Below are 18,614 nucleotides of genomic sequence, written 5' to 3'. Positions count from 1 at the left end.
CAGAATCTTCGCTAGAAGGCAGTAGCAACTAAGGTTGCCAAGTGAGGTGCCGTGAGCTTGTGCACTCAGCTCCTTGATACAGCGCAAGCGTCGACTCAGTTCACTTCAGTTTCAAGAGGTGTTCTAATTTGGAAATATTTTATTATAGGAAGATGCTGTATTGTTATTAAAATATGCTGTTTAGATCTATTTAAAAGTGAAAGACCTGTTTAAAGATTATTTAGTTTACAATTGTTTAATTTTTGAAATATATTTTTCTATTGTTGTAACATTATAGGCCTATGCTTATTAATATGTTGAACAAGCTTTAACTTAAAGGTTGTTAATAAACCAGATTGTTAATAAACCGTGACATTACATTTCTGATCTATTAAGGCAATTTCAGTATCGTTAGGTACTGAGTATTGAATCAGTATTGTTTCAGTATCGAGTATCATGATACTAAACCTGATATCGGTATCAAAGTCAAAATTTTGGTATCGTGACAACACTAGTCTGACGCCTTTTTTAGTTGCGGCACGGAAGCGCTGCAGCTCTACATGCACGCCGGGCCATCTAAGTGTTACGACATAGTAAATAAAGGCCTTTATGGCAAGCGGCTAGGACACATCCATGGCGACGCAACTAAGTCATCCGACAGCGTCTCTTAGCACAAAATTGGCCATAAGTCATCAATATTTTATAAGCATCATGATATTCAGTAGATATGTTGGGTGAAGGTATATGATCATGAGGGCAAAACCATTTTAAAATAGCTCCATAGGGGGCGCGATAGTGCCAATGCTTGGACCCCTCCCAACGCCGCTTGCGGCTTTAATTGTTTGGTGTTTTTCTTATAGTGGACGCATGAACAGACATTTTAGAAAGTTCAAGAGATTTCTGCAGGTTCTTTGCTGTTAACCTAGAGTTCGTTTTTGACCTCCTTTAGAACTGCACACTGAGCTCTTGTTAAGATCTTTGCAGGATGCCCACTACTAGGGAGAGTAGCAACAGTACAGAATACAGAATTTTCCTCCATTTATAGACAACTTGTCTTATTGTGGATTGATGAACACCCAGGCCTTTAGAAATAACTTTGTAGCCTTTTCCAGCTTTATACTTCATTACAGTTGTTCTCCCAAGGTCTTCTGAAAATTGTTTTGATCAGGGCATGGTTCACACGAACAGATGTTTCTTGAGAAGAGCAGACTCGGTCAGTAACCAAACTTTGTGTGCCTTTTTTATAGAGCAGGTCGCCTCCAACCCACACCTCCAATCTCAAAGCTCATTGATTGGAATGGAATGTTCAAATGATGCATTCAATATTGACAAGAAGAAGTACAATTATTTGTTTGTTATTAAATTAAGCAGATGGTGTTTGTCTGACTGAATATTAGACCATGTTTAATGAGTAATTAATGCAGAAATTCCAAAGGGTCCAAAGGGTTCACAAACTTTCTTGCAACTGTACATTATCCGAAAAGAGCTCATTCTAAGCTTTCCAAAGAAGTGCAAGACAAGGCTATGAACAAGCACCCACAATTTGTGCACAAAATCACATTACACACAGTCATTTTGAGCATCTGTGCAGACATATTTTTCATGGTGAAGATGTCTTCCTCAACAACATGTGAGTACTAGTCCAAGTAATGTTTCTATGGTATATTTTACCTCTTTTATCTTATGTCATTTTTTTATTACTGACACAAATTTGAAACAACAGTGTAACGGTGGCTAGCGGAGAAGTATTACCATGTGCACAAAGTATGTGTGTGTTTTATGGTGTTGTATTGATAGGAATACAGCCTACTAGCCACATAAGGGCTAGTTAGTTTATGTAATACTGTTTATGTTGTACAGTACTGGTACCGAGTTCAGAACAAAAGGACATGCAGTCTGTGCTTTGGGTCAGTCTATCCTCCATGTACTGAGAACTTCGACTTGGAGCAAAGGCAATGAATGTTCCTCAACATCTGCCAGGTCTGTCTTTAGAAGTAGTCAAAACAATATTACATTACAATCAGGTTGAACTGAGGATTAGCATATTTTATAGCTAATTAGATGCGAGGTATTAGATAAGCTAAACTAAAACTTAAATAAGGCTTGACGATAAAGTGTGGGGAGACTAGAAATAGGATCAGGTTAAGCTTGCCTGCAGCCAGTAACTGTAGGTAATTATATAATTATTGTTAACATTTATCTGTTCTGCTTACAGTGAAATCAGGGGCTGGAGTGAGAGTCGCATGCAGGATTTCAGCCTACCCTTACCTCTAGCGCCTGCGTTTGTCAAAACCAACAATAAAACCTATGTGCGTCTAAACGTGAGTATTGAGATCATAAAATCCTGTAGCATAACAATAATGTAACTTTTGTACTTCGTTTCAAATTGCCTTGTGGGACTTCAATAATACACATGGTGCCACCACCCACCAAACAATTTGACATCGGTTAGAAATCTAATGAACGTCATGTCATGGAGGTCGATATGGCATCGATTAGTGGGGCAGAATGAAATGTTTTGATGTTGGTAATTCAATGAGTACAAAAAACGAATCTATTGCCGGTAGAAAAGTGGTCGCGGTAGCAGTGACGCTGGTTCACAAATTGTTTTGGAGGGGGCAGCCCACAAGCCAAGCTGGTATGTTCTCATGCAGAACTGCACTAGTTTAGCAGCGTAAAACTTTAATTTTGAATGAACTGAAATCTGAATTACCCCTGAATCATAATCCCAATGGGCAAGTGGCCAAGAATTTTTGTTCTCTTAGTTTTACTTATGTAACAACAGTTTTTATTTGTCACGAACAAGCAAGCAAGCTTTACTGTTGAACCATTTTGTTGCATAGCAATCAAGTTTGACTTAAAAAAAAAAAAATTTAAAAAAAATTTATGTCACACAGATTTTTGCTGGATAAAACTGACAGCTTAGACCTTCTAGCATAACAATAATGTAATTTTTTATTGACATGTTTGGGGTGTAATGTCCTCAAATGACTATATGACTGAATTATTAAATTAATAAAACCTTGAACCCATGAAATTGTGGAATTAATCAGTAGCAGCTCAATATCATCAAGTGCTAGTGGAGCTAGTTTCAAAGAACTTGTTTTTCTTTCAGTCTCTTATTTTCATAGAATTTTACATGAAATCAGTACCTGAAAATGTCAGATTAAATTCTTATTCATAAGAGACAGTGGCCTTCCATAAAATTCAGTCTACTATAACCAGTCTGAAAGATCTAGGCCTATAAGGTATCATCATACAGAGCCCAGTTCTTATACAGGTCTTGCATAATCTTGCTAACTTTTCATGCAAGAACTCCTATATGAGAGCCAAACCTGAATCCCAAAGCAATGCTGACTCTACCACCCTGCCCCCCCCCCCCCCCCCCCCCCCCCACCTAATATTCTCCACTCCTCTCTCCCTCACTGTCTCCCCTCTCACCTCACCTGAGCTCAAACTCAGCAAATAGGCTGTCGAAATGGCGCAGAGCCTGGCACATGCGGTCACTGTAGATGTTGAGGTCGCGGAGTGCCTGGTCTCGGGTGAGAGTGCGCACTTCCTCCAGGCTGCGTGTTAGGTCTTTGGCCAGTGGGCGCATAGCAATACTCTCCACTTCTCGGTTCATGATGATGGAGCCGGCAGCCAGGCACTGGTGGGAAGGGGGGGGGGGGACACACTATTATAGCACAACCACATCTGAAACAGACTTCTCTAACACAAGGTGACTGAACTGGCCATTACCTTTCAGATAAAGGTACATTATCTGAGCAAATACTCCACAACACAATTACACATTTTTAATAAATGATTGTCACTGCTGTTGTTGACCAGTGGTAGGAAAAGTAGGAGGCAGGGGATGCAAAACTTAATTGTTCCATAGTTTTTTTAATTTAATCTTTTTTTAATTAAATATGTGCTTGTGTGACTACATTAGACTGCAACCTGTATTGTGAAAATGATGTAATTGAATTGAGTCAGTGTCCATTAGTCATGTCATATGCTAATTCTAGTGGTTTTCTTTAACTTCTCTAACCAATGTTCATTATTAATCTTCCTCGTTATTTTGCACTAGGCAAAACATCACATTATGAGATTATTTGATTAATTTCACTAATTTACATTTTGTTTTTGTTTTATTTGCTGCCGGGTATGGTTCTCTCATGCATATTGTCTACAATATTAACTTAATATTACCCTTTAATGAGTTTGGCTGCACAGAGGATGTTTGCTTTGGTCAGCTCTCCAATATAAAATAGATTTTTTTTAAACATTGCTATATCATCTATACATAATTGATAGCCATTCCACAGGTGGACTACACTCACCAAATACTGATTTTGGTAGCAGGGTTGAATGTTCTGCCCTCAGTGTAATCACATTTCACACACAAACATAAAACAAATTTGGCATCTGGGCTCACTTTAACAGGTAATTTAAGAAAATATAAAGATAAAGCTATTAAATTGTTTCAAAAGTGCAGCGACTATACTTTTATTTTCCCTTAGAAATTATGATAACTTGACTGTTTATAAGTATTTGTGCAGTGTCCTGAAATTGTGGCCAACCCAGGTCCTGACATAATCCCGATTGTTCAATTCCGATTCATACAAGTTATACTGGGAAAGAGGCCCTATAAAATGTTTTCTGACATGACTAGACAGCTAAACCTACATTGAAGGACAAGATTTTTACATGTAGAGATTCATTAAGACCTTGTCAACAGTGCGGCATAAAGCATTTTAGTTTTATGAATGGGTGTTTTTAAAATTATGGTGAAAAAGATGTGCTCATCCCATAACAGTATATACAAGTAAATTTGTACAGTATATTGGTTTTGTAGGAATACCACTAAATATTGGTTCATGTTGTTGATGAAAAAAGATAACCCCACCCTCAAAGTCGTATAGACAATGATGTGCTTCTCTCAAATGAGTGTGATTCCATGCTGAGGAAATTGGCTAATTTTTTAAATAGTGTTAAAGTGAACAACCGTTATATGTTTATATGTCATTTGATTTTCTTTAGCATTTATGATATTATGCATAAAAAGAAACTGTCAAAATAAGTTTTCTGAAGTGCCAAACAGGTTTAACCTTCTAATCTTGGTATAGCTACATTATGCCATTACTATGTTGGAAACACCCCCTTAAAATTAGCAAAAAAAGACTTTTGCTCAAAAATATCTCAATCTGAAATCCAACAGATCTTGACGTAGGGCAGATTTGAAATTTGCCTTTATCAGACCCCCCAAAAAGACTGTTTACTATGCTGACAGGGAGTCAGCAGGGTGTGATGAGACATTGCTCTGTTGCAGAACATTCTACAAGATCAGCATAATGTAAAACTTGGGTTCTCCATTATACACTGTAATCATGATTTGTATTTTTGGAAAGGCGATGGGAAACAAAGTAGGTGTCTTTAGTGGTGGGGTGCTTAATAAAGATCTTGATGGGTCAATGCCCAGCCAGATAAAAAAGGTTAACCTGGTATGGTATGCTACAGAGATAGCACAAGCAGGATCATTAATGTACTGTTTTGTTATGTTTGTGTCTATTTGATGACTTGGGTATTTTGCTTTGATCTTTGACTATATAAGGAGAAGGGTGCAATGGATCAGGGAGACTCATGGTCAACATGGTCTCCTACGCATCATATGCGTATAGCCATCTCACTACGCACACATTTTGCACCATTGCATATTGCCAGCATTATCATACTGTACAACTGCATTCACTTTAACCTGGCATTCCTCTTTGACTCTTACCAGTGCACACCTAGCAGTATTAAGGCCCTAACACACACATAGAACTCAGCATATCTGCACCCCATAGTCACCTGCCTATATACTAATGTCATAGCAGGATACACAGTTGTATTTATGTAGGCTTACACAAGCCAGAGGCATGTCCGCATCTACCAAGATAGATAGCAATCCATATAGAGCCACACTACTGGCAGAAAGTTTCCTGCTTCTATACATAACTGTCACTGTAACTTTCACAGAGGAAAAAACATTATTTTGGAGTTAGATCATCAAAATAACATTAAATTATGTAGTCTTACATAATGTAGCATATGGAGCACCGGGTAAGACAACATGCGTTCCTTCGCCACTCAGATGCTTCTGCAGTTTGGTGTGTCGGATGGGTTTCTTACTGTTGGTGCCTCGACCTGATAAGATATTATTCATTTTGCCAACATATCAGCATGTCTAAAGAAAATTCCCTGGAAAGTGTGTCAGAAGAACAGAAAGCATGAAGCCTCGTTAGGATATATATGAACATGTATGTACTACTGCTTGTAACATTTCAATTATTTACGCTGTCTCATATTTTTGATATTGTTATATTTCCACTGGTGGTAAGTGACAACTGTTAGCCTTTCCTAACATTTCTGCTGTACTAAGGCAAAAGATAGCAACTTCATTTTTGCTCAAGAATGAGTTATGAGTTAAGACACGTCTGTACCATTTAGGGGGATCGATTTACAGTTTAAAATACAAAAAGCCCTAGACAAACTGTAGCACACCACTGTAACTTTGGTTACTGCATTCTGCCTTTGTTTCATCCTGTGAAGATCTTCGCCAAGATAATTGCATTTGCAGCACTTTATTTCTACCAAAGTTATGGAATAAAATATAAGTTAGTATCGTAAATGGTACAACTGTCTTGCGTCATATTTTCCAAGTCTCTATGATGTTCACACATGGAGTTATAAAGCCTTAAATAGAACACCGTGTAAATGGGTGAGGATAGGCCAGATTTGGCTTCTGCACAAATGGGTTAAGGTTTTGAAAACTCTTGAGTGCCTTCTTCTGTATAAAAGTGCCAAAGGCAGAAAGACCTTTCCCCCATATATTTTTATTTTGGGTAAAATCACTATCAAAAGCACACCACCATTTTTTGTAATTTGCATATTTGTTGTGTTTCTTTCCATATTTTTAGCAGTAAATTAACAAATGGGTTTTCTGTAAAGGGCTGTTGTGGGTGCAGGTTTTTGTTTTAGCCTAGCACAACTGATTCAACTGATTAACTAATCTAATCTAATAACTAATGGTCTTCAATCAAGATGTTGATAAGTAGAGTCAGGTGTCATAGAACTGGGCTAAATTAAAAACCTGCACCCACAACAGCCCTTTTCGGAAAGACTGGACACCCCTGATCTACAGTATGAGGCATTTAGTTTATTCTCTGTCTGAGATCAATGCTTGAATGGGGGTCCCATCTGTCATTTCACACTCAGTGTCCTTTCATCTATCTGAATAACCTGGATTGCACCAGCATGCCAACGCTTTTAATTTGGCTGCATAGTAATATTCTTTCAGACATGAGAGAGCCATCCTTCCATGGTACTTTCTCAATTGAAAAGATATAAATATTTTAGCAGTGGCTTTTCCCTTACTAGGTATACCTAGAGATAATTTTATCCCATTCTAAGAATTGTTGGGCAGAGAGATATAGTAATTGAGATAACAGTAAGATTTTGATGTTGATCAATTCAACTCTTGAACTCAAGGTCAAAAATGGAACAAGGCTCCATCTCTTGACATCTTCCTTTAACTTGAAATTGAGAGGCCCATGGATAGTTGATCCATAATAATGTCACCAAGTCCTTGAGTAGGTGTATCCCCAGATACTTCATTGATCCTGCCTCCCATTTAAAATGTGGTATTTTGCCCCTAATAGATGCGGATGGGTTAAAGTTAAAGGTGCCCTACCTGTGTTTTATGTACATTGAGTTTATATCCAGACAAAGGTCCATATTCCTCTAAAAACGAGAATAATTCCAGAAAAGATTGTGTGGCCTGGCCTAGATATATCAGGCTATCATCTGCGACCAAATCTATCAGTTGTTCCCCTCCTCCATGGCAATTCCTTTTATATTTTGGTTTTGCCTAATCCACTGGCTCAGAGATTCTATAAAAATGGCAAAAAGAAGTGGAAAGGCTGCACAACCATGGGTGAAAGGGTTAGTAAGATCCCCAATAACTTTCATTCGTGCTGTTGGTCTATCATAAAAACAGAGCTTGAAAATCATCAGCCACTGTGACTAGTGGTTTCCCGAAGTCACTACCATCTTCGCCAGTCAAAATCCCCCCTACCACAAAAAAGTAATAAATATAACCAAGATAATTGGACAATGTATCTGCATGCATTTATTTGGACATACCACTTTATTTGAACAAAAACCATTACAGCTATCCAACCTGAGTAAACTGTGTGTGTGTGTGTGTGTGTGTGTTTGAGCAGAAAAATGTACCTAAAAATCTAAAAAGCCATCTTTAACAAAACATGCTCTTCAAGATTGTTTAAATAACAAAATCTGTGCATTGGAGATCTTTGCCATGAATATTCTCCAAGTATCACTGCAGAGAAAGAAGAGAACATGTATCCAAAATTCTAAATAATGTTGATAGAACGTGCATAATTTTGTGATACAGTTAAAAATGACTTTATTACTTGCCTACAGCAGAGGAGAACTGGCTATATCTGATGGTATCAAGCCTTATGTGATCTTTTGTGAAACCCAGCTAGATTTAGTTGAAAAGCTGGACATAACCAGGCTATATCCTGGTAAAACCTGAGCTAAATTCAGCTAACTTAGTCAGTTTATGTCAAAATACAACCGAGATTCCCACCCCTCCAGATGACTAGATTCCATCAAGATTTGGGCACTTGGCGGTCCCATTCTGTGAGATTGTGTGGTCTACCACTTTGCGGCTGAGCTGTTGTTGCCCCTAGACATTTCTACTTCAAAATAACAATACGTACAGTAGACCGGGGCAGACATTTGACAATCAGACTTGTTGGAAATGTGGCATTCTATGGCAGTGCCATGTTGAAAGTCACTGAGCTCTTCAGTATGACCCACTCTACTGAACGTTTGTCAATGGAGATTGCATGGCTGTACGCTTGATTTTATGCACCTGTTAGCAATAGTTGTGGCTGAAATAGCCAAAACCACTAATTAGAACGGGTCTCCATATACTTTTACAAATGTAGTGTATTTTCAAGTTTTCACTGAAATAAAGTCTGAATAAACTGAATTGACAACATAACAAGTGCAGAACTGTAATCAATTTGTGTGTGGTCTCTGCTCATTATGACTGAAGAAATTACTTTTAAAAATACACTGCGCTTTGTATTTCTTTCAACAACATTTTATGTTATTTTTTGTTTTGTAGTGTTTTGCATATTTCAGTGCATTTATCAGCGTGCTGTTTATATGCCTTGTTACATTTTTTCCCTTATCCTATATAACAAATAGCTATAATTTTAAAATACAACTGTTGGAATTATTTTAAGAAAATAGTTTTGCAACAAATGGTTTTGAGGCCAAAGGTTTACATACACCTAGGCTAAAGATATTCAAACTCAGTTTTTCACAACTCCACACATTTCCATTTTCCATTTACCATACATTTCTTTTGGCAAAGGTTCAACTGAACCCCAAGACAATAACAAAGAAACTGGTGAAGGAGTTGGTGGCATCAGGTGCCAAAGTATCTATATCCACCATTAAGAGTATCATACATTGCCACGGCCTGAAAGGCCATTGTGCAAGGAAGAAGCCCCTACTCCAAGACTGATATAAAAAAGCCAGAATGAAGATTGCAGGTGATCACCAGGACAAAGACCTAGCCTTTTGGAGGAGGGTTGTCTGGTCAGACAAAACTAAAATTGAACTGTTTGGCCAGAATGATCAGCGCTATGTATGGAGAAAAAAGGGTGAGGCTTTTAATCCGAAGAACACCATCCCAACTGTGAAGCATGGTGGTGGCAGCATCATATTGTGGGGGCGTTTTGCTGGAAAAGGGACTGGTCCACTTCAGAAAATAGATGGCATTATGAGGAAGAAGGATTATCTAGAAATACTGAAGCAACACCTCAAGACATCAGCTAAAAATATAAAACTTGGTCGCAACTGGGTCTTCCAGTAGGACAATGATCTTAAGCATACCTCCAAAGTTGTAACAAAATGGCTTAACCTCTTAGCGTAAAGCCCCTAGTGGTCGACACGCCGACGTGCCAAGATTTCTGAACTCAGACATTCAGTGCTACTGCAACCAAAGTGCGAGTTAAAAACAGAAATGCTTTGTTTGCGTTTCATTAGTAGACGACACACGACAACTACGCCGAATACGGAGTTTCGCAGCGCCACCATTGTCGCTCTGGTCGTTCATTTAACATGCACCCCCTCCCTGCAGTCCCATCTGCAACTACACCCCCCACCCATGACATAATGGACAATATTGCCAGACCTGCCAACCAGGAAAATATTTTGAGTACCACAATAGTCAGTGTAACGCTTAGTTCACATGCTTTCGCACGTACCACTTCGATTTGCACACACACACGCACACACAATTCTTCATAATTCTAGTTTTGACTGTTGAAGTGATCATGCAAAATTTTATAATTTGACCTGTATCTAAAATATCACGTGCACTGCACTGGGCTATATTATGATATACTTGCAAGTCAAAAGTTTGAGTACACCTGCTTAAAACAATTTTTTTTCATGATTAATATTTCATTATATGATATGTGTGCTTATACAAACAGATAACCATAAGTGAATTGCATTCAATTATTTAATAAAAATGGAAATAATTGATTTTGTATATTGTAACATATGTTTTCATTTTCAAGTATTTACAGAAACGTATGTCGTAATGTAAAAAAAAAAAAAAAAAAAACTTATGTTGCGATGTAAAACAGTCAATTATGAATAAAAGTTTCTGTTCATGATTTCCATTTTTATTTAATAATTAAATAATTTAATCTGCTTATATAGGCACACATCATATAGGCCTAATGAAAAAAAAAAAGTATTCAATTGAAAAATTATCTAGGAATGTAGGCCTTTGTAATTAGGTTTTGCTAAATTATTACCTGAAGCTCCTTGGTGGCTAATGTCAAAATCATAATTGCACAATGTGCAAAATGCATGGTGCGAAGTTTTGAGGGGCAGAGGCACGGCTCCTGATATTTTGCGAGGAACTTCTGGGGGGGCACATGGACTCGCTTCTTTTTAGTAGGTCTGCTGCTCTCTCTCTTATGCCATATTATGGAAGGCTGTCCTTGTTAGTATCCTCATCATCTGACTTCATGATTATTTTCTAACTGCAAGGCTGGTCGGGTGACTGGCTGCAATAATTGGAATTATTCGCAACGTTAGCAGTCTGTAGTCAAACACCTTTGCAATGCTCACTTTGCTCCAACAGAGCGTGCGCGATTCAAAGTTTGAATAGGGAGTCTCCGTAGCGTTTGAGTTACTGCAGCTAAATTACTCCATCAATTATTCACACACCTCGTAACAAAGCTAAATCGTTTGCGAGCTACTACTACGACTAACTATATACACAAATTTATCTCATTAGGATATACCCCTTGAAATGCATCATCTCGTAAAGTTACCGAACATGTTTTAACGTTTTATATGTTAACATTACGGTCACATTTTTGTGCTTGATTATTACTCCCCACTTCCCATTTTACCTCAGCAATGCAGCGTACGCCTCGGTGGATAATAAAGTACCGCTGCGTATCAGTGGATGTTGAGTGGGTTGGGGAGGGGTTACAGAACCACAAGCACAAGGTCGTAGCATCTTGTTCAAGCCGAGGGATGTAGTTTAAATACCGAATAAATCTACGGTATTGTTTTGTATTAATTGATTGTTTTCCGTAATTCAATTACAATAATTGTGTGTGTTTTGTCCAAGAATTGCATGGTTGGTACACAAAATGTGTGCAGGTTGGCAGGTCTGTATTGTCTATCTGGGCATTCATAAAAATATTCTTTCACCACTCAAAAATTGTATTCCATCATAGAAACAAGATAAAACCGACAATAGCCATGAGGTATACCAATACAGCAGTGAAAACACTGCGCACTGAATAACAAAATAAACGAGACAAAGTTTAAAAAAATGATACCATGTCATTCTAGTCAATATCTGGGACTAAATACTGAATAAATATACAACCTTACCATTGGTTTTATGCGTAGAGATGTCGCTTTTCAGACTGAGTGGTCATATATTGTCTTGGACAATCTGTTTGTGAAACATACGCGCATTTGTGATGCCTGGGTATCTTCCAAAATAGCTGTGCGTAATACCACACGTGTTGTTCACAGCGTTGTCACCCTTTTTAGTACAGTCTGGCTTGACTGACAGTTCATTTATTCAGTAGGTGAGAGTGTAAGCTTTCTAAAGATGCATAGCATGTCTATTTTTGCTATTGGAATAGCGTTTTATAAGTCACAGTAACCAAAAATTTTATTATCACATTCACTTACATATTCACTCTGTGGTTGCAGTAAAAGACGCTGCACCTAACGAAACGTAGTCAACGTTTTTTCGTAAGTTCTTGGAAAATACTATTATTATTGAGGACTTCTGGGCATAGCTAAGCCATATGTTTGCTGATAGACCTAGTTGACATCGTTTTCTGGTGTAAGACAGAAGCGTATATAATTTTATCATTGATTTACTGTCTGTCTCTATCTACTGAAAACAGATACAATTTCATCATTGCTATGCAAGTATTACTGCTCAAAATATTTTGGTTATAGACGTTATTTTTTAAATTGAGTGTCTTTAAGTAGGTTAGGGTTATTTTATAATGAGGATATTTCACACTGTAATGTTAGCGTTCTTTGGTCGTCTAGTAGTTCTTGTGACGCATGCAACAGTGATGACGAGAGTGTTGGAACATTGCCAAAAGGTGGTGGACGGTTGTTTTCTTGTTATCCCATCCCCATACAAGAAAACATACGAGAGTACAGAGTGTAGAAATACATACAAGAGTTAATTATTACACATTTAGGTATGTACAGCATGGTGTGACAATATTTTTACATTATGTTTAAATCTGATATCAATGTTTCATCTTAAACCTTCATAAGGGGCTCATTTATATGCTTTACAACGGACAAAAAGTATTATATTCCTTTTTGGAGAGATTTTGGATATGTTTCTGGACCCCTAGCTATTTTAGACCACTGTACTGACAGAAAGCTTGTAATTACAACTTGAAAATGATGCAACAGTGAGTTTCTTGAGTAACAGTAAGTTTCTTGATTTGTAGTGAAATATGTTAATTTGTTGTGATTTACAGCAATGCATAATTTAGACATTCTGGTAGATTTGGAGACCCTGGGTACACTGCTTAGTTTATGATTCACAGATCTTTAGTAGCTCTGCATATCCACCCTTAGATTTTATGAACTTGTGGTCAATACGTTTTTGATCCAGGACATGTATACTTTAACCTGCTGTATATATGCATATATATCCCAGTATTTCATTGTGAACTAAAAAAAAGAGCAAATTCATTTTAAATTCTTTGCCTAGACAATTGCATTTGTGGCACTTTATTTCTTCCAAAATGATAAATATAAAGTAATCTAAGCTAGTATTGTAAATGGTACAGATGTTTTGCTTCATTTAAGCCATTGTTCAAGTCTCTTTGGTGTTCACATCTGGAGTTATAAAGCTTTAAATAGGGTACCCCCTAAATGGGCAAGGATTGGCCAGATTTGGCATGTGCACTAAGGGGTTAAAGACAACAAAGTGAAAGTATTGGAGTGGCCATCAGAAAGCCCTGACCTGAATCCCACAGAGAATTTGTGGACTGAACTGAGAAAGCGTGTCTAAGCAAGGAGGCTCACAAACCTGACTGAGTTACAGCAAAGTATTTTGAGAAGCTTGTGAAAGCCTACCCTGTCACGTCCCTGCCGTTTCTCATGTTTTCTGTTTTGCCTCGTGTATCTTGTCTCTTTTTTCACCATCTTTGCTCGCGTCCACAGCGGAGGCGAGTCTCGGTTTCAACGATCCCTGAATACCTCATTTTACCCACTGTTTCCCCTGCATTCCGCACACTTTCCCATCACGCTCACCAGTATTTATTCTCGGCTCGCCTACCACTCCCTGCCAGATCGTTGCCTCTGTTCGTTGCAACTTCTCGTCGGCTTGTGTAAAAGATCGCAAATTCTCTCTAGTCTTGTTCCCCGGTTTTTTCCTAGCTCTTATCCACTTTTACTCGCCACTTTGTGTTCGGGTTCCCCAGTCTGTGTCTTTCCTGTTGTCGTGTTTGTCTGGTCTTATTTTTGTTCGTCCCCGTTCCCGTTCCCTGTCAGCCCTGTCCAGCCTGCCCTTCGCCGGCCTCCCAATCCACCTGCTCGGTCCTGCCCCTGTTCCCTCTCAATCCAGCTCCAGTCTTGCTCGGTCCTTCTCCGGCTCCAGTCTTGTCCAGTTCGGTTCCAGCCTTTCCCAGTCCAGTTCCGGTTCTGAATTGCCCTGCTCAGTTTGGTTACCTCTCAATAAACCGGTTGCTTTTCTCCTAAGCCTCTGTGTTCGAGTCCTGCGTTTGGGTCCAGCATTACACATTGTGACATACCCCAAGCATTTGATTCAAGTTAAGCAATTAAAAAGCAATGCCACCGAATACCACTAAAGTGTATGTAAACTTTTGACCCACAGAAAATCTGATAGAGTACATAAAAGCTGAAATAAATTAGTTTCTTAGCTATTATTTTGAAATTACCTCTTATGGAAATAAAGTAGATACCCTAATTAACTTAACACAGGAAATGTATGGTAACATTAAATGTGTGGAGTTGTGAAAAACTGAGTTTGCATGTCTTTAGCCTAGGTGTATGTAAACTTTTGGCTTCACAGTATGTATAAAATTAGGGTCGCTGTGGGTGCAGAAATCGATGCAGCCTTTCTAGTGTTAAACATTTGTGTAAAAACCCACAGGAACATTTTTTTAATGTTCAATTTGCTCCAAAATGTGCAAGAAAGCAAGAGAAATTATCTTGATTAAATTTTATTGGGAGATCTTTATTCACCATGTACCATTGCAGATTGTAAATCAGTAATTGTAATTTCATTGGAGCTAATTTCATTGGATTTATTTCATCCTGCGGTGGTATTGCTTCATACCTACAGTACTTTTTTTGTTGCTGTTTTAATATCATTAAACCCCTTTTTCTCAAATGTATTTGTTTGTGTGAATTTATCTCCACGATAGCACAATATCATGCAGTAACCTGCAATGTGAATATAATTTTTTCAGCTGATAATGGTTGACGCTCCGAGAATAAGAATAAGAATCAGAGAATAACATCCCTCCTCACCTCCTTCATCACAGTTGCTAAATAGTGAGCCACCTGAGGTGGGGATGTGAAGAAAATGGCAGAAACGGCCTGATCAAACCCAGTAATTCTGTCAGACTTAGCCTATATTATTGAGCTTGTTTGAATAAAAATATCCAAAAGTTCACCCAACTCTAAAAAAATTGCATGAAAATATTTTTAGTCATTAGCTAGCTGGCAGGTATTAACTACCACAAACAAGTAGCAGCTAATTAGTTTTTTTTGGCTATCGTCATTTCCCTTATGTTTCTCAAACAACTACAGTAGTACCTTAGCTTCAGTGTCACTGGATTAACGTTAATTGACCAGTCACCTCTCTCGAGTAAAGAAGTTCAATTCAATTAAATTATTTGTATAGAGCTTTTTACAAAGAACTGTTAGACGCTTTACAGAACACTAAGGCAAGAAACAGAGCAAAAACAGGAAACAAAGCAAACACCAGACCTGAACCCCCAAATAGCAAGTACATAAGGTAAGAACTCCCAGTGTGGAGAAACCTCTTGAAAAAGCGCTACTTTCAGTTAAAGCATAGTTCTGCTGCTGACTTCTCTGTTGAAGCAGCCGGGGTAGTGACTGTCATGGTGCTTCTCTGAACCTTTTGGTTTAAAAAAGGACATCAAACTGGATTGCCATTTTCAACCAAATGTTCTGCCAACAATGTAATCAGAATTGGTGTTCTACACACAAACATAAAACATAACTGGTATCTGGGCTCACTTTAACAGGCAATTTAACAAGGAATTAAACAAAAAATAAATTGTTTCAAAAGTGCACTCATAAGTCAACAATGTTACTTTTTCCATTTTTTAAGTCTTATGCAAATTTGATTGTTTGTTAGCATTTGTGCCTGCACTTAACGCTGCACCGTGGGGTTATAATAAAAATGTCATTGCATTGAAGGCTTTATTTCAAATTTTATTACAAGAAAAACTCCCTTTGTACATGTAGATCTTCACCAAGATCTTGTCTACAGTGTGGTATAAAGCATTTTAGTTAAAAAAAAAAAAAAAGTTTTGTTTTTTAAATTATGGTGAGAAGAAGACATGCGCCTTTTCGATTCCCAGTTCCCAACCAGCTGCCAGTGTGCAATGATGTGTATCCCTCAAGACTGATTACATGGAAGAGGGAAGCAGCTTATTTTTAAAATCGTATGAAAAGCCATTATTTTCTGGCAAATGTCATGTGACCGATTTGTGTGCAGTCCCTGCTCGTTACGACTGAAGAAATTGCTTTAAAAAATATTGCAGTTTGGACTTACACATGAAAAATACATAAGCTTAATGCATAAGTTTTCTAAAAAAATGCCTAAATAGTTTTGACCTAGCAGACTGGTTATAATATATGACAAGAAAGTTACCGGATTCATAAAAATATTTGAATGGAGCCTATGCTGACCACTATCCTAAAGTATACCAGTCGATACCACCCCAATATTAGTTGGGGATTTATTTTTCCCAAATACGAATGATATTGTATCTCAGAGATCACAGAGCTAAGAGATCCTCTAAAAATGGCAAATCACCACAAAATTCAATGCAGAGCAATGTCAACTAAACTTTCTCAATGCAAAATGATGGAAGCTGTCATTATGAGGAAAAATTACGCTCTGTTCCCCCCAACTGTGAGAACCCATTAAGTATTTCCGTCTGGCCAATAAAACCTTCGCTGTAGAGGCAAATGCATCAAATGAAACCCTAAACTACTGTAACTACTTCAGATGCCTTTTGTAAACTACAATAATTTTTAGAAAATGCTACTAAAAGGTCTTCCACCAAAATGGCTAGTAAGAGCGAAACAGTTGCATGCTATTGCCGAATTAACATAACATAATATAATGATGAGAACAGGTCATTCAGCCCAACAATGCTCGCCATTTTCCTGTCTAAATTAGTGCTCTAAATTCTACCCACATTTGGCAGATGGTAGTGTTAATATCAAGCCCTGCACACAAAGCTTGTATCACTTTTATAAAGCCCTTGTGGAACCTAGATTTACCTAGTACTTTATGTAATAATCTTAGCCTTTTAGGCATCCAGATCCACCAAGACTGCTACCACCTTACTCTCTAAGATATGCCTCATTATGTGCAATGTCCTTCTAATACTGGCTTGTGTTTGTCTCTGTTTGATTAAGTCAGTCTAATCCAGGTAGATAATTCTGACCTGAATTATCTGATTTTCCCTGCTATGACAGATGTGAACAATTTATAATTGATATTCAAGACAGTTATAGGTCTTAGATCATCACATTCTACTGCATCTTTCCCTCCTTGGGTATGAGGGATTATTGCCTCACTCCATTACCCAGTGAAAAATTCCACCAGCTTTGGGACATATTGGTCCTTAAATACCTTATACCACTCTGAGGTAATGCTGTCTGCCACCAGGGACTTGCCTTTAGTAATGGCTGCATTTACTTCCTCATTAGTTTTTAGAGAACCCTGTTATTGAAGTCCCTGTTTTGAGTTTCTGTATCCTTGGGTAGGTTTATTGAGTTTATAAATGCATCCATTTGTATATCTTTATTGATTTGTGATTGAGAATACAATTCTTTCTAACGTGATTTCAGTTAAATATTTCCGACATTACATTGTATTTTGTTTGGGGGTTCCTTATCCTATAAATAGAGTTATCTGCTTCCTGTTTTGTCAGTCTTTAAGCTAGCAGTATCAATGCCTCACTACCAACCTCCCAGTATATCTATTTTCGAGAGTCGTCTGGTCTCCCCCACCTTTGCGGTCCAGCCCCTCTTTCGTCATTGCCTTCACCCTGCCCACATCTGACGCCACCTGCTGCTCCCCATCACCGCCACCCGGCCCCACCCATCATCTGAGCCACATCATAGACTCTATAAAACTGACTGACATGTTGGTCACCAGTCAGCACCCTGAGCCGACCAGAGGAGGATGGGTTTCCCCCTTGAGCCTGGTTCCTTCCGAGGTTTCTTCCCATCTGCCACAGGGAGTTTTTCCTTGCCACTGTTGCCTTAGGCTTGCTCCTGTGGGGATTTAGGCCAGGGTTGTCTGTAAAGCATATTGTGACAACGGCTGTAAAATACGCTATACAAATAAAATTTGATTGATTGAATTTGTTTGAGGAACGCTAGTTTCTTTTGCACTTGTTGTGCACATATGTCACTTTTAGTCTTGATTATTTCTTGCGTGACGTTTGTGTCTAAGTTCTCCTTATGCTCTCTCATTCTCTAGCCCTTACAGTTTTGACTGTAGGTTACCCAGTCTTTCCTGTCTAGCCTTTTTTCTAAGGGACGTACACTATTTGCTATTACAACCCCTTTCAGCACCTCTTTAAGTACATTCCAAAGAATGGGCATGTGGAGGGGTGGTGTGGTTGGGGCGCCATCTGCAGGTGGAGATGGAGCAGTTTAGCTGGCCTGTAACCACACCTGTTGGCATTTTCAGTGATTGGTAACTGTTTATATGCTCTGCCTGCATTGAGACAGGGCTCAGGAAT

General features: G+C 38.3%; 1 protein-coding gene across 9 annotated transcripts in view; it reads right to left on the bottom strand.

Moving 5' to 3' along the window:
• zfyve28 (zinc finger, FYVE domain containing 28) overlaps positions 1–18,614 on the bottom strand; it is a 226,090-nt gene that overhangs the window by 106,588 nt on the left and 100,888 nt on the right. For all 9 annotated transcript variants that reach the window (XM_035426992.1, XM_035426996.1, XM_035426990.1 and 6 more), the window contains one exon: positions 3,426–3,628. In XM_035426992.1, the coding sequence (XP_035282883.1) occupies positions 3,426–3,628 (203 nt within the window). The remainder of the gene's footprint in view (positions 1–3,425; positions 3,629–18,614) is intronic.

This window comes from Anguilla anguilla, chromosome 7, assembly GCF_013347855.1.
Source record: "Anguilla anguilla isolate fAngAng1 chromosome 7, fAngAng1.pri, whole genome shotgun sequence".
Taxonomy (NCBI): domain Eukaryota; kingdom Metazoa; phylum Chordata; class Actinopteri; order Anguilliformes; family Anguillidae; genus Anguilla; species Anguilla anguilla.
This window is presented reverse-complemented; position numbering and strand designations above follow the sequence as displayed.